The sequence below is a fragment of the Crocuta crocuta genome, unplaced genomic scaffold, assembly GCF_008692635.1.
Source record: "Crocuta crocuta isolate KB4526 unplaced genomic scaffold, BGI_CrCroc_1.0 scaffold77, whole genome shotgun sequence".
NCBI classification, from domain to species: domain Eukaryota; kingdom Metazoa; phylum Chordata; class Mammalia; order Carnivora; family Hyaenidae; genus Crocuta; species Crocuta crocuta.
Window position 1 is genome coordinate 1,867,878 of NW_027532172.1, and position 17,241 is coordinate 1,885,118.

Consider the following 17,241-nt stretch of genomic DNA (forward strand, 5'->3'; position numbering starts at 1 on the left):
AGCTAATGGGGCAGATCTGGCCTGGGCCATGTGTGAAGATGAAATCAGACAGACGGGCATCAGTAGCCATCAGTGCACACTGAGCAGCCGCTTTGCTCCAACCCTTGCTCCCCTGTGGGAGACAGACTCCACCTGGATGTCCATTCTCTGTCCTGCAGCCAAGACCAAGGCAGGTGCAGGCTCTGAGGGGCTCACAGATGGGCCACACTCACCCCCAAACAAACCATGACACGGGTACACGTGACAAAGGATGAATGTCTTGGCTAATATAACCCTGACTTTGCACAGTGACTCTGCAGAAGAGTTGGACAGCCTGGCCGGCAGACAGACAGACAGCAATGGTCCTGGCCAAGATGCAGGGCTCAGCGCAGGTGGGATAGCATTGCGCCCACAGGCCAGGGTGGCATTCCAGGCCACCCCTCGCTGGGTTGAAGTCCTGGGGGCTGTGGAGGAAGCTGGTGGGAAGATACCATGCTCTGGTTGCTGGCCCATATTTGTGGCGCAAGATGGGCCTCCGGAACTCTCTGTCACCAGTGGCAACCCCTGGTAAAGTAATCCCTGGGTTTTGAGTGCAGGAGCTCATCCCAGCTAGGCACACAAGGGGGGTATAAGTGGTAAATGGAGGTTGAGGGGGTGGGCAGGCCCCACTCAGGCCTTATCCTCGGGCTGCCCAAGCCCTGTTTCTTCTCCACTGATGTGAGACCACCATGCCTCATCAGCACGGGACCGAACGTGGCCCCAGCTGAATTCCAGCCCTGCCCAGCTGTCATAGGTAAATAAGGGCAGTTCAGCTGTCTGAGACTGAGGACACGGTGGCCCAGGCCACAAGGAGGGCCGCTGCCCTCTTGACCCGGCTTCGTGGCCTCCCTGCCACGCTCCTCAGGGTGGTGCGTGGACCCATAAGGGAGCCTGCAGGTGCACCTCGCCTGGAGTTGGCCCCAAAATTCTGAGGGACCTGCCCAGCCTACAGTCAGTCCCTGCCCCAAGGAAAGGCTCCAGACGTGCACAGTGAGGGCCAACACAGTGCAGACCGGCTCCCAGACCAGGCAGTCGGGCCCTGTCCTGCCTGTACGACACCTCCTTGACTAACACCTGCGGCCATCTGGTGCTGCCCGACCATCCCTTCTTGGAGGTGACTTTCGTCCTCCATCACAGAAGTAGCTGGAAACACGCTGCCCAGATGCTGAGGCTCAGGCTGCCGAGGGTCCCTGCAGGAGACGCACTAATGCAGTTGCCCAGAATGCAGCAGGAAGCTCCTGTGCCCCAGAGTCAGCAAATTGAAAGTAGCTTCAAGGGCCCAACACCCCTGCCGATCCTCTTCCTCCACGCTACCCTTGACCCTCTCCCTCATCTCAGCCTGGCTCTGATGGAGGTGCGACCTGCCCACGTGGCACTTTCCATCTCAGACTGCTCAGAGGACAGTGGCTGCCTCGAGGGCAATGGTCCTCACTGGGCTGTCACCCCTGAAGGGAGGGAAGGAAGTAAGGCCCGAGGCCCAAAGTGCCTCTCTCTGGGTGGGACCTGTGGGGACTCTTCACTGTGACCCTTTTACGCCATCTAAACCTATTCCACACAGGTGTGCACGCCCACCTCCAAAATTCATCCTGGAAGTGGGGCTCCCAGCACAGGCCCAGAGGGGGGTTTGTGTAGTTACTGGAACCACAGGATGGTGGGAAACCCAGGGCTTTGAAACTGATGCGTGGGAGATGTGATGCTGCTTGGAGAGGGGAGATACACACAGAGGTCACTAGTATCCTCCAGGACAAAGGTGGGGGTGGGCACCCGAGTGGGGGAAGCAGGGAAGCAGAGGGGAGGTTTGCTGGGAGCCTGGTGTGGCCAGTGCTCTCAGCCCCAGCCCCACCACAGCCCTACCATGGCCTGAGGACTCCTTTGGTTAACAGGCTGCTTTGCCGCTCCTTAATGGTGCTGGTTATTGGTTACCAGTCAGTGTGAACCAAGCAAGGAAATTTCCCATCTGGGCATGAATAGACCAGGAATGCATGGCTTTCTTTGTGCCAGCAAAGAGCCTGGCACATGTTCCAGAATGTGGCTCGACAGTCAGCCCTGCTTGGCTGGAGCATGTGCCTTCTGGGCCGAGTCTCGGCTGCCCCACGGGGGCCACCATGTGGCCCTCAGCTGGCCTGGGCATGTAGGTTTGGGTGCCTCTGAGGTCAGCCCTGACTGCAGTTATGGGGGCAGGAGGAGTCACTCTAAGCCTAATCGAGTGCCTGTGTGCACAGGCCTGGAACAGCAAACAGGCTTGTCCTTCCTGGGCGGCCCTGAGTGCCTCTGAGGCCTGCAAGGGGGCACAGGTGCCTGCCGGAGCCCTTTCATGGCCTTGTTTTTAAAATTTATTTATCGAGAGAGAGAGAGAGAGAGAGAATGAGCACCTATAAGCAGGGGAGGAGCAGAGAGAACAAGAGAGAATACCAAGCAGGCTCCAAACGGTCAGTGTGGATCCAGAGGTGGGGCTTGATCTCAGGAATTGTGAGAACATGACCTGGGCTGAAATCAAGAGTCAGACACTTAACTGACTGAGCCACCTGCTCACCTCCTCCTTTTAAAATCTGTCCTAGGAGGAGCCTGCCACCTCCCCCTGATCCACAGGCTCTTGCGTGCGGTGTAGGTGGGAGTTGTGAAAAGGCATATCAAGTCTTGGTGGGGGAAGCACCTGACATTCCGTGCAGGTAAGAACCAAATAAACAGGTACGCACAGGAACCCAAACTCCACCTGACCAGGTTCTCTCTGGCCAGAGGAGGTTCCAGGCAACATTTGCTTCCTGAAGGAGTCTCAGAATACAACATATTCTGGGTAAAGAGAAGTACCGTTGCCCAGCTGAACTTGACTTCCAAGAGCAAAGCAGCCACTTCGGCCCAGGGGCACTCCCTTAACCCCAACACCAGGGTGCATTCTAAGCACCTCCCTGCATTCCAAGAGCCGCCCTCATGCCCTCACTCACCGAGGATGCTCGGAAGCGGGAGCGCACGCCCCTGGCCCTGTTCACCCTTGGCACACAGGTGGTTCCCGGTTCCACAACACCCCCTCTTAGAAATGTTTTAGACTGTTTTCCAATTGTCCCTGTGACCACCCAGCAATGAGCACCCGTGTGCCCCAATCTTGTGTACATCCCTGACTGCTCCTTCAGAGCTGGCTCCCAGACACACAGACAGAAACTGGACAAAGGCTTCTGATCAGCCCTGCCAAGCCTCATTCCAGAAATGGCAGTTCAGGCTCCTGCTGCAGCACAGGGAAATGCCGCAACGCTGAAATGCCCTGGACACCACCCCCACTTCTCTTTTTTCATCAACTGAAGAGTTTTGGGGTGGGGCCGGCCAGGTGGAGGTTTCTTTTCCCCTCTGGAGGCTGACTTTTCACCAGCTGTCAGACGTTAACAACTCAGAAGTGAGCCCCAGGGGCACCTGGGTGGCTAAGTCGGTTAAGCATCCAACTCGTGATTTCAGCTCAGGTCACATCTCACAGTTTGTTAGCAGTGCGGAGCCTGCTTGGGATTCTCTCTCTCCCTCTTTCTCTCAAAATGAATAAAATAAACTTAAAAAAAAAAAAAAAGTGAGCCCCAGAGAGCAGAGGGGCCCAGCCCAGCCAACTCAGTGTTCAGGAGAGGGCAGAGAACATAAACGCAAATGTATACATGGCAGGGAAACACAGATGAACATTTTGCTCTGGCACCTGACACCCTAGGGGCCTAACGTGCTACAACTGGGCCAGGCATTCTGGGGAACCTGGCAAATGCCGCTAGTCACGCCAAGGAACTAGCCAACACAGGGCCCCACCACACACCACAACCTCCCTGGGCAGGCCTGGCTCTCATGGCGCTTACAAGCAGAGGCAGGGCAGTGGCCAGGCCAGATCGGACCCCTACTACCCTACCTGACAGTGCTTGACACGGAGGCCCTATGCTGGGTGTGCACACCAAGGGGGACACGCACTAGGCGCTGAAGCGCTTGTTCTGGCTACAAGGACACTGGTTCTCCTAGGTCCTCATTAACCCACACACACAACCCCCAGAGCAGAGAGCCCATCTCCTGGGCAAGGAGGCTGAACTGGCCAAGGGCCTGAGCTAAGGGCCTATAGATCTTTGGTCTGTCAGCTTCATGGGCCTCTGGGAAAGAGGGTCCTTGTCACGCTATGCAGAACCTGGGACATGGACTCGGTCCCTGCACCATGACCACTGAATGGGCCTGCCCAGCCCTACCCCTCACTGGCCCCATCCCCAACCTCAGCTATGCACAAGCAGTTCAGCGGCCAGGAGAGGTGGGAGGGGGGAGCCCGGGCACCCTGTCCCCTCTGGCAGCATGGTGACTATGCAGATGTGGTCTGGCCAGGAAAAGTGTCTGCTATGTGCCCAGCACCAGGCCAGGCCCCTCACACCTGGAAGGGAGTAGGGGATGCATCCCATCAATGCCCAGGAAGAGAAGGATGAGGACCAGACACAGAGGGCAGACCTGGTGCCTGACCCTTCACAGCAAGCAGGGAAAGAACAGCACCCCTCCTCTCCACTTGGCACAGCTCTCACTCAGGCTCCCAAAGGGAAGAGCCTCCTAGTGGAGAACTATGGCCTGATTTGCCCAAAGCTGTGGCACAGGGCATCTGAACCGTCAGAACCTTCTAGAAACTCTGTTACACATAAGAAAATCCAGAAGGAAAGTAGGCAAAGCATGACTCTCACTCTAAGGTGGTAGGACCCCTAACCTGAATAGATGCGGCTCTCAGGCTTTGCACAGAAATTTGGGTGACACAAAGCATGGCCCAGGAGAGCCTCATGGTGCTTCTGTGGCTTCTGTGAGCAGCCGTGTGGGGTCTTGCTGGCCAGAATATGCTGCTCACAGGATAAGCCACTGCTTTTAGTGGCCCTTTCCAAGCATCTGCTTCCTCATCTTCCCGACTACTGAGGGTACAGCATGACCATTGGCCACCAGAGGGCACCATGGGGCCGGTCTGGCAGCAGACCGAGGGAACCCAGTCCCCCAACACTGACCTCTACCCTTGGGAAAATGTCCCAGGGACCATAAAGGGAAGACTGCCACAAGACTGATGGGACCAAACAGAGGTGTAGGAGTCCCAGAGGAGGAACTGGGGGAGCGAGGAGTCTGGGGCCTTTCAAGGGGTCTTGCTGACTTTAACTGGTCTTGGTAATCATGTCAGTTCAGTTCAGTTCATATGTGCGCCTGGCATCTACAGCTGACTTTAAGAAAATGACCCTCAATGGTCGGAGTGGGCCTCATGCAATCAGCTGAAGGCCTTAAGAAGGAAACAGGTTTCCCAGAGGAGAAAGAGGCTCCCCTATGGACCACAGTGCCCATTCTTGCCATCCCTGTGGACGGCTTTCAGCCTCACCAGCCACACAGCTATGGGAGCCAATCCCTTGCACTGTATCTCCTGGTATCTTTGTATCTGCACACACAGACATGTGGATCCTTCTAGAGGCTCTGTCTTTCAGGAGCACCCTGGCAGGGGTGAAACCCACAGATCTTCTCCTCAAGGAGGCGGTGGGCCAGCTGTCAGGTGCAAACTAACTGATTTAGACACTTGTGGCAACCCTTCAGATTAAAAAAAAAAAAGACTTGCAATAAAGACCACAAGAAAACCACTGTTACAAGACACGTTTGGTGGGTAAGGGACTTGGGGAGTGGGGAGTGAGTCCGAAGCCTTGGGAAAAGGATTGTGGACAACTCATCCTTTCTTTTATTCTCCAATTTTTCTGTAAGATGGCCATTTAGAATGAAATAAATACACTTCACAAAAATTGGAGTGCTGAGTTTCTGTACCCACCCCCTGGGCCGGCAGCTCAGTACCAAAATCAGACACCCACGGTCCCAGGTCCAACAATAGGCACCAGCTTCCAGGGAGGCTACAGCTCCAGGCCCACTTGGCCTCTGGGGCACCTTGGTTTTGAATCAGCACAGAGATCAGCTCAGTACAGGGGCCTGGGGGCCCAGGAGTCAGCTGTGCACTGATTACAGGAAGGAAGGGGAAACTCTGAGGGACTGCCAGACAGAAAAGCCGTATTCGCCCCGGACAGCCTCTTGGCGTGGCCCTGGCTGTGGGACCAACCTGGCAGACCTCAGCCTGGCAGAGGCACAGGCCCTGGCCTGACACAGAGACAGATGGGGCCAAAATGCTGCCCCCAGCCTGCTTCTGTGCCCAGCAAGCCAAGAGAGGCAAGAGAGCATCCCGGTCACAATTCCACATCTGACTGAGACAAAGGAGACTCACCCCTTGACTTCCTTGAAATCGGATTGACGGTCTCAGCGAAACAGAATCCTGCAAAAAAGAAAAATGGGAAAATGTCATTAAGATACCCAAACATCCAAGGATGCACTTCCCAGTCACAGAAAAAGTAGGGTAAGGACAGGGCTTTCAGGAGACGCAAGAGAAAACACATACGCATCTGAAAATTCCAGGAAAGGTCACTGGAACTGAATTTTGAAGGGTCAGCAGGAGCCCCTGGATGCTGTGGGGGCCACGTATATAAGAAGTAAAAAAAAAAAAAAAAAAGAGAAGTAAGAGCGGAGACACAGGCAGTGGGCAGCCCCTCACTATTCTCCCCCAAAGCAACACCAGCCCAGGCTGTCTTGCTTCGGAGACCCCCTCTCAGAAGGGAATCACCATGGACGGGCACTAGTGGCCAGAGGCAGGCTCATGAGGTGATGCCCCCCTCCCCCACCCCCACCAAACACTCTGCCAAGACAGGGCCCAATGCCTGCTCAGCTCCCGCGTCACAGCTTCAGAGTAATTTGTCACTGAGCTGGGGATGGCGGAATTTCCAAATGTCACAAGAAAAAATATACTTAAAAACTCAAAATACTTTAAGCTTCAGCTATTCAGAGATCAGCCTTCTGTCAGAATTTCAAAAAGAACACGGATCCAGATGGAGGGTCGCACCTCTCTTTCTCACCCATCTTGGGCCTCGAGCACCCACCTTCTGCATAGCAGATACCACCCCACAGCGTGGTCCTAGTTTGTCACCACAACCCTCTCCCTCACCCCCCAAACCCACCTGGCCTCTGTGCCCACCGTCCTCCCCAGCCCTCTTCAGATGGTATCCAGGGTCTGGGCTCTCCCAGCTCCAGCTGAGCCCCACCTGCAGTGAGGGGAGGCCCTCCCCCCTGGTCCCCACATTCCCAGACACCAGGTGTCTGGAGTGGCTCCCTGTCTGTTCCCCACTCAGCACGTCAGGCCTGCTGCAGGCCCTGTGTGGGCGAAGGAGCTCTCCAGATATGAGGGAAAAACCAGCCAAAAGAGTACATGGGTGGCTCAGTTGGTTAAGCGTCCAACTCTTGATTTTGGCTCAGGTCATGATCACGGTTCCTGAGATTGAGCCCCACAATGGGCTCTGGACTGACAGCATGGAATCTGTTTGGGAGTCTCTCCTCTCTCTCTCTACTTCTGTCTGTGCTCTCTCTCACCCTTTCTCTCAAAAAGTAAACATTTAAAAAAACCCACTAACGACACGAAATTTAAAAAAAAGAACCAACCAACCAATGGGCATGCTGGCCTCTCAGTGCCCATGGACCCATGAGCTGCTGGGCTGCGGGCTATGGTTGTGTGAGGCAGACATGGCTCAGCCGGCTTGGACCACACAAGCCACACATGTACCCCCTCTTCCCTTTTTGTTTACCAGAAGCCCCTTTCTTTGCCCCCAAATCTCAAGGATTCTGTCATCGGGGGCAATTTGTCACTGAACATGGTGCAGCAGAATTTCCAAATGTGCTGAGACATCACACCGAGTACCAGTCCTTACCTCCATGGGACCCGACACCCTGGAAGCTACCCTATACTTCCAAAGCACATCACCTCTCACTGCCAGGCTGTCAGACACGGGATGTCCCCCAGCCCCCTGTCCTGCTCCAGGACTAGAAACTAGCCCCTGAAGGCACAAAGTCCACCGTGCTTTAGAGAAAGGAGCCAGGCTTTCTCCAAAGCAGACTCAGGACCAGCTGCCCCATCCCACAAACCACAACCTGACCCCCGCCTGGCCTGACGTTCAGAGAATGAGACATACAGCCCCTGTGGGGTCCCTGGCCTGGCTGGGCTCTTGAGGACACAACATTTAAGCAGCTTTTGCTTGGAACTGGGTTAAAGAGAGAGACCAAAAAGAAAACCTACGGGCGGCCAATGAGCATGTGAGAAGCCAAGACGCATCAGAGAGATGCAGGCTTTGCAGGGAGAGACCACGCACCTAGCAGAACGGCTAAAACAAAAAGGATGATACCCCAGAAACGCTCATCACTTGCTGGTGGGGGTGTACGCAGCACAGCCACTGTGGAAAACAGTCTGGTAGTTTCTAAAAACGTGAAACACAGTTACCACATGACAGCATTTCCACCCCAAGGGATAGACCCAATGGAAATGAAAATACAGGTCTACACCAAAACTTATACATAAACGTGCACAGAATTGCTCTTAGTATCTAAAAGGCAACAACCATCCAAACATCCATCAACTGTTGGACAAACTCCTGATGGACACAACACGGACAAACCCCAAAGCCACTGGCTAAGTGAGAGTACCTCAACATATGACATCTTGCATTGTATGACTCTGCTCGTACAAATTTCCAGAAAAGGCAGAACTAAAGAGATAGGAAGTAGATCAGGGAGTGCCTGGGCTGTGGGTGGGAGCGGCAGTGGCTACAGGTGTCAGAGGCAACTTCTCAGGTGGTGTATTAACGCTCATGGACTCAACACCTAAAACGGGTATGTGCTATGTGCTGCCAACGCACCTCCATGACAGCCATGTCCTGTCCTCAGGCTCACAGAGGGTCTTTCTCTGAAGACTCCTGGGCTTTGAGCAACAATCCCTGAACACACAGGATTCCTGAACACCCAGGGGAGATATGCTGGTCTGTTAACCATTTGCAGAGCAGGAGTGATACAGGAGATGGAAGCAGAAAGCAGGAAACACAAGACCACCACAGCAAAGGTGAGGCTAAGATCACAGAGCTCTCTACCAACATCACTGGCTCATCAAAGACAGGAAGGCAGGCTGTTCCTGGCAGAGGGAACAGCAGGTACAAAGCCCAGAGCAGAGACGTGAGACACTGCAGTGCACCCCCAGGTCTGTAGCCCAGACCCCCAAGAAGGAGTCAGCCAGGGGCTAACTCTAGTACCCTCTGTGTCTGTTACTGACACAGGGCAAGGCCTGTGTGCTCCAGAGGCTTGGGGGACAGGGGACATGACAATGGTGATGCCAGGAGTCTGGATACAGAGTAACGATGGGGAGGAACTAGCAAGAGTGTACCTCCCTGTAAAGAATTTCACCAGGTCGGCCCCTGAAGGGCCTGGCTGACAACCAGCAGCCACACCAGCCGGTTTGGTGGGCCACCCTCCCCCTGCACCACATGCTCCGTGTGGGCCATCTAGTGAAGCATTTAACTGGCTTGGTCCTTGCCAAGCAAGTTATCCAGAAGACTCCTGGCTTGCAGTCACTCATTTCCCAAGGGCAGTGACTTTACCCACTGGAGAAGTTGGCAGAAAGGCCTAAAAACCCAGGTTTTCCTGACAATGCCAAGCACATGCCCCTATGCAGCCTGGCTGTGATCACAGAACCAGACTCCTGGCTATGTGGGCTCTCATGGTGTCTCCTGCCCTTCTTGTCAACAGCAAAGCAATTCACTCACACTATCGCATACACACTTGGGCAACTCCCCACAGGCCCCATCTAGAGCCACTAACAAAAAGAGGCTCCAGGACAAGACCCATCTGAGTTCCGCCCGCCCCAGGCAGGCAGGGGAAAGGGGCCCCACCTGGTAAGACGTTAGAACAAAGGGAGAAGCAGCCCTCAGCGCCCTCACATTCACTCGATGACAAAGTGTTATTCTAACGGCACTCAGGCCACGCCACCCAACACTGGACAGCCAGTCGTAGTCACAGCCACATTTACAGGCCTGGAGGGCCCACCCGTGGTTCATAAGGCTGCCTGAGCCACTGCGGCTCTTGCCCATCAGCTCCTCTACTCCAGGACAAACACCTTGACTGGTTTTTTTGTTTGTTGAAGTTTATTTCTTTTGAGACAGGGAGAGAGTGCACATGTGTGCAGGGGAGGGGCAGAGAAAGGGAAAGAGAATATCAGGCAGGCTCCATGCTGTCAGCGTAGAGCGACATGGGGCTCGGATCTCATGAATATGAGATCATGACCGGAGCTGAAATCAAGAGTTGGACATTTAACCAACAGAGCCAACCAGGCGCTCCTACCTTGACCTTTTGTGCAAACTTTTCCACATGGGGCACCTGTTGGCCACTGTGCACCCCCCCGCCCCTTGGCCTTAAGATTTCCAGGAAGAAACCTAGACGCTAGTTGGGCCACCTCTCCAACGGCTGCAGGATCTGGCTTGGAGTGTCCTGTATACTGGCATGTGACCATCCCACCTGCCACAAACTCTCAGGTCAGAGACCCAGCAACATTTTAATGAAGTACAACAAAATGAAAATTGTTGCAAGAAGGTTTTAATTTTACGGAATTCTGTAAAGGGTTCTAAACTGTACTGAAACCCCATGTGTGTCTCCAACATCCACTGATGTGGCCTCTGGCACACATTATTTTATTGGGGGGGGGTAATACTCGTAATGGAAATCTGCTTTGAGGTCAAAGTATGGGTTTTATTCTTCTAAAAGAAAGTTCTCAGCTATTTACTGTAAAGCAAATATACCTAGTTTTTGAATGACTCAAAGCTTATCCAGCCTGTCTCCTCCAAGAACCTACTGGAATAAAGCCGGCTGCATAATTCAGCAGTTCTTAACCCTCCCTCTGAGTCAGGTTCAGGGTGGGACAGGTAGGCTGAGGGGAACCCCAAATGCTGTGCGCCCCTGTGGAAACCCAACCACTGGGTCGGTCACATTGGCAGAAGTGGCTTTCAGCATGTGGGGTGTGGCCCCGGCTCCCTCCCTCTGTTGTCTAACAGACGGGTGGGACCATCTGGGCTCCTTTGCACTCCAACCAGCAAGCTGCAGTAGACCCCAATGTGGACCCCCGACTCGGAGGTCTGCTGGGGACACTGGGGACACAAGACCGAGCAAAGGCCTGTGCCTGACCCCCATGGGTGGCCAGTGGGCCAGTGGTAAAAGAAGCAGCCAGAGCCTTGCTCCCGCCAGCAGTGCCGCCTGCCGTGCGGAACAGGAAGGCCTGATGCTCTGATGCTGGCTGTGCCCAGAGGCTCCCTGAGAAACGGGCAGGCCAGCCTCAAGGCCCCAAGCCAGCAACTTCCAAATTCCCACAGGCGGCAGCAGCACACACCCAAAGCCGAAGATCCAGTACCTGGGAACAGCATGCCGGCCCTTCCCCACACTCAGCAGCCTCCGTGGCTGGTGAAGGCACGGAACTCACGGCATCCTGAGGCGGGGCACCAGAGGACCAGGGCACACGCACGCAAAAACACGTCTTACAGGTCACAGGCAGAGAGCTAGCTGCACTTGGGGCCTGTCGTTACTAAACTCCACAACAAATCTCAAGTCGCAGGGAGGGTCAAATGACTTGCCCAAACTCACAAGGGGCAGGATTCAACCCTGCCTGCCACCACCAAGGCCCACGTTCTCTGTGGTGGTGATACACCCAGCTGCAGCCTCCTTTTTTCCGAGCCCTTTGGGGGCACATAGGCTGACCATGAATGGACCCAGCCGGGTCTGCTGCAGTCACCTCTGACCCTCTGTCTAGGGATTCTGGGGTTCAGGCCAGTGATTCACGCCCTCTACTCCACTTACAGGGGGTTGGCCTTTCCTTGTTGGGAGGCCCTGGTGGGCTACCCGAGCCCAGGGAACATTTGCTGGATGGACAGAAGGGCAAACAAACACGGCAATCTCATGAAACTGTCTCAGCCCTTCCCAAGCAGACACTTACATAAGAGCCAAATAGACTATCTGGGTCCAGACATGCCACCTACTGGCAACAAGGGTGTTGGACAAAAAACATCCAACAACAATTTTCGGAGAGTGGGCACGGGCAACATCAGCCAGAGATATCCAAGGGAAGGGACACAGCTAAGGGCTGTTTCACTGCCTCAAGAAACTTTCTACATCACAGGCAGGGGAAGCTGAAGGGGCTGGATGTGTAGACAGAGGCCCATGGAGGAGAAGGCAGTGCAGAAGGGTTCTCCTGGAGCCTGCACAGGGCCCTGAGCTGCTGCCCACGTAGGCTCAGGGGCACTCCCCAAGGCGGGGCCCGTGGCCAGAGGATGTGGCCTGGGACGTGCCAGACGTGGCCAGTCCGGGGGAGGCCTTGCTGTACCGCGCTAGGCAGTGGAGCTAAACTAGCCCTCTTCTCTCAGTTCCCCTTACTCAAAAATCTCAGAAACAAGCTTCTGTGGGATCAGCTGATCCACCACTAACCAAAGTGGCTGTCAGAAGCCACAGCAGAGCCAACACACTTCAGGAAAAGGCAACAAAACCTAGCACACAACCCCATGGAATTCACAACACTCAGTATCCAGAACCAAAGCCTCCAGACAATGTGAAGCTATAGGAGAATGTGACCCCCTAACCCAGAGAAAAATCAGCCAATGGGAATAGACCCAGAAAAGTCAGAGACGATGGAACTGAGACAGGCTTTAGAGCAACCATTATATATTAAAAATGTTAAGGGCTGGGGTGCCTACGTGACTCAGTCGGTTGAGCATCTGACTTCGGCTCAAGTCGCGATCTCACGGTTTATGGGTTCGAGCCCCGTGTTGGGCTCTGTGCTGACAGCTCAGAGCCTGGAGCCTGTTTCAGATTCCGTGTCTCCCTCTCTCTCTGCCCCTCCACCACTCACGTTCTGTCTCTGTCTCTCAAAAATGAATAAACATTAAAAAACTTTTTTTAGTTAAAAAATGTTTAAGGGCTTAAAAGAAACTTGAACCGGTGAGAAGAGAAATAAGAGGCATCAGAAGAGAGCCACATGGAACTTTTAGAGCTGAGAAATGCAGTATCTGGAAAGGAAAACTCACTAGGCAGGATTAATATTACACAACACGGCAGAAAAAAGTTACGAACCTGATGCCAAATGAACAACAAACACTATCCAAAAGGAATCACACACAGAAAAAAGTCTATAGGAAAGTGAATACGGCCTTGGTGACCTTTGGGACGATGGTACCAAGAGTTCCAACATATGCATAACTGGGATCCCAAGAGCATGGTATCCGAAGAAATAATGGCCCAGATGTGAGGAGCACAATAATTCAATAGATCTAGGAGCTCCAGCGGAAAACAAAGAACTATGTCACAGCATACCATAAGCAAATGAGCATGACCGCTGACTGACATGCTATGAACCAAGAAGCAAACATAAGACTCACAAGGCCCAGTATCAAAAAAAAAGCCTGAGGGGGCACCTGGGTGGCTTAGTTGGTTAAGCGTCCGACTTTCGCTTAGGTCATGATCTCGCGGTTCGTGGGTTTGAGCCTCGCGTCGGGCTCTGTGCTGACTGCNTCTGTAAAATACTGAGGAAGAATAATGCCAACCCAGAATTCCTTATCCAGTGAAAAGAGAAGGTGAAACAAAAACTTGTTCAAAGGCTGAGAGAATCTTTGCAGTAGATCTGCACTGCAAGGAAGGTTCTGAAAGTCCTTCAGGAGGCAGGAGAGTGGCATGTGGCTCTGAGGATAAAGAGCACTGGGTTACAGGGAATGTGTGTATGAACACGAAAGACGTTTTCTCGTTAGTATATTTTTATAGGAAACAATTATGGCGGGGCAGCTGGGTGGCTCAGTCAGTTAAGCATCAGACTCTTGGTTTCAGCTCAGGTCGTGATCTGAGGGTTCATGAGATGGGAGACCTGTGCTGTCAGCACAGAGCCTCCTTGGGATTCTCTCACTCTCTGCCACTCCCCCTGTGAGAACGAGCATGCATGTGCACATGCACTCTCTCTCTCTCAAAATAAACAAACATTTTAAAAAACTGGCTTAAACCAAAAAAAAAAAAAAAAAAAGACGACAATTGACGGCTCAAGGCACAAATAACGAGAATGAAGCACAGGGCTTGGAAATGCAGCCTCGAAAGGGTGGCAAGAGGGGCGCCTGGGTGGCTGTTGGTTAAGCTTCTGACTTCAGCTCAGGTCATGATTTCATGGTCTGTGAGTTCGAGCCCTGCATCTGGCTCTGTGCTGAGAGCGTAGAGCCTGGAGCCTGCTTTGGATTCTGTGCCTTCCTCTCTCTGCCCCTCTCCTGTTTGTGCACACACTCTCTCTCTCTCTCTTAAAACTAAACAAACACTAAAAAAATTTTTTTAAAAAAGGGTAGCAATGAGGCACAAGGGCTGGGGCGGGGGAGACGGAAGCAAACCTGAGGCACAAGGCTAGCTGGAGGGCGGCGTTCGCCCAGTGCCAAGCTGACCCTGACCTCCCTTGAGCCAAGGCCTCGAGGGAATGGAGTGGCCAGCCTCTGCACCTTTGCCTGCTGGACACATTGGCCGTGAGCCTCCAGCCCGGCTGACCACTTGCCCCTTTACGCACTCAAGGGGCACTTCCCGAGTCCCTCAACTCCCGGGCCGTGCCTCACAGAGCACGGCATGCAGGGCGGGACAACTGGACACACGCCACCAACCATGTGGCCATGACTATACACAGAAGGATCAAGTGAGGGAAACAGGGCACGTGGTAAGAGCAGACCTGACCTGGGGCGGCAGAGGCTGGTGCCAAGATGCTGAGCAGCACGACAGCGGCCCTGGGTAAGAAGACATGGTGCGCATGGAAGTCAGTGGTGGTGTGGTGGGCACAGGGCTTCCCCCTGGGCTTGTGGGCCCCCAACAAGGTGTGGCACCAACAGTGACTGTGGAGCAAGTGGCCAGAGCCCTGTCAGAGATGCCTTCACAGCAGGACCAGTGGTCACCGTCTGGACCGGACCCACCTGGCCTGGCCCCCAGCAGTTGGGACACGCTGGTAATGCCTGGGCTCACCGTGCTAATGTGGCCTGTCACTGCTCCCTCAGGGGAGGGAGGGGCCAGGGACACACCATTTGTTAGGGGAGCCTTGTCACCCTATTACCTCGCCTACTCAGCAGGACAGAAGGCAGACATGCCAGGTATGGGTCCAGGTCCAGGAGGGTCCAAGAGACTAGGCCAGGTGCTGCCCATTTCCCCGTTGCCTTGGCAGCTTCTGTGTTATTCCCCAGACTGTGATTAGCAAGTTATCAGGTAACACGACTTTATATGGCAGTGTCCAGGACGCAGCACTACCTGTCTGCACATATCATGCTCAGTAGGTGTGTGGGCTGCACTTCAGGCCGGCAATGTTGCACGCCACACCACTAACCTCTGCAGACCCTGAGGGGTCACGCATTCCCAGTGCAGGCTCAGAGGTCATACCCTCCCCCAAGGCTGAGCAGCCCAGTGACTGCAGCAGGCATGGAGGGGGGTCTGGGGCCCCTGAGAGCCCCACCCCAACCATGGCCCTATCGGGACCCCGCGTAGCAGAACACCATCTCCTATTAGGCGTGTGCAGGGTTTGAAACCAGGAGCTCGTGGGACAAGTGTCACTGTTGGCACTGTGCTTCAGCCAGGAGCCCAGGGTGGACCAGGAGGCCTGGGGGGTGGGGGGCCCGTGAGGACCCGCACTATAGAGCACCCTGAAGTCCCCAGGCCCCAGGCAGCTCCTGCGGGTGTAATAAAGATGGTGATGCAGGTAGGAAGACACAGGGAGCATGCAGGGCAGGCAACAGGCGGCCCCAGAGGAGGCATGAATGCTGCCCAAGGCAGGGCCCTGTACGCCGAGACCAGGAGAAGGGGAGTTAGAACTTCACCATGGCCGGAATCCCCTTTTATCTCCCCACGGAGAAGAGCACTGCTTAGGTAAAGCAACAGGAAGTGCTTACGAAATCCTCCTCCAGGTCCAGGAAGCACACTAGGTAAGGCATGGAGTTACACTCAGGGTTCTCAACCATGTGATTCCGTGCCCTGGCACTGGCACTGTCCAGGGACATACTTGGTTAGGGAGGAGGGCCCTCCTGGTCTCTGAAGCATGGAGGCCAGGGATGCCGTCCAACACCCCGCAGTGCCCACAATAGCCCCACCCCAGAGTGACCTGGCTCTGGACATCAGCAGTGCCGAGGCAGAGAAGCCCTGAGCTAACCGCTGTCATGGGGAAAGCAATTGCCAGAGCAGAACGTGGGCTACTCCACGGGACAAATGACCTGGTTTCTTCAACAGATGGATGGCACAAAAGGAAGAAGGACGGAGTGCTATAAATTACCGGGCTTGGCATGCACGTCACGTGTGGCTCTGCATGGACTCAGCCACGTGAAGACAGCTGGCGAGGGTGCCTGGGGCTGCGCCTCAGGTGCTCTCACAGAGCTGCATAAAGACTGTCTGAAAAAACCAGTTCGTATCTGTAAACATTCAACTCAGTCACTGACAAAGCCAAGGGTACAATGAAAATATATACCCAGGATTATTTTACAAAAACTCCAGCAAAACTAAACAAAGTGGGGNGGTCAGGCACTCACAGAGGGCAAGGCTGGGAGACGGCATGGGGCCAATGGCTGTTCTCATCTCTGTTATCTCTTCACATTAACGTTCCCACGTGAAAGGCTTATAGTTTTTTATTTCAAGTTTATTTATTTTGAGAAAGAGAGGGAGTATAAGCAGGGGGGAGGGGCAGAGAGAGAGGAGGGGCAGAATCCCAAGCAGGCTCCACGCTGTTGGCGCAGTGCCTGACATGGGTCTCAGTACCCCAAACCGAGATCCTGACCTGAACTGAAATCAAGAGTCAGATGCTTAACTGACTGAGCCACCCAGGCGCCCCCCCCCCCAAATGTGAAAGATTTAAAACAACAAGCGCATATGTACAAGCCCTCCCACACCACACAGAAGGGACACAGGGCAAGGCCAGTGAAACACACAAGCACAGAGCCTGCACAGCATCTGGGGAAGAGAGGCAGAGCCAGGACAGGTAAGACAAGTGAGGCTTGGCCTGCCCTGGACACAGCCCCAGGATGTCTGCCACTGGCCTTGCAGGGGCAGCAGCACCCAACGCCACCCCTCCCAGTTCTGGAGTGCCACCTCTTCCCTGTAACCTACACGGCCAAGCCCTCGGAACACAGAGGTGCCTGTGGAGAATGAAAAAAAAAAAAGCATCTGTTCTTCCTTAAAAAGCCTGTCTATGTGACTCTGTGAAGCACAAGTGAGGTGCACCAGCCCTTCTTCAGGGCTGTGATCAGTCAATCCTCTCCTGAGCAGTATGTGACCGTGAAAGGGGGCAGTTAAGTCCTGAGAAAAGGCCTGGCTACAGATCTCCAGGCAACTGTTCACCCGCCC

The 17,241-nt window shown here is 54.2% G+C and overlaps 1 protein-coding gene across 1 annotated transcript in view; it reads right to left on the minus strand.

The window, feature by feature from the left end:
• Positions 1–17,241, minus strand: part of ELL (elongation factor for RNA polymerase II) — a 74,803-nt gene that overhangs the window by 20,238 nt on the left and 37,324 nt on the right. The window contains exon 2 of the mRNA XM_077777017.1: positions 6,236–6,283. Coding sequence (XP_077633143.1) covers positions 6,236–6,283 — 48 coding nt within the window. The remainder of the gene's footprint in view (positions 1–6,235; positions 6,284–17,241) is intronic.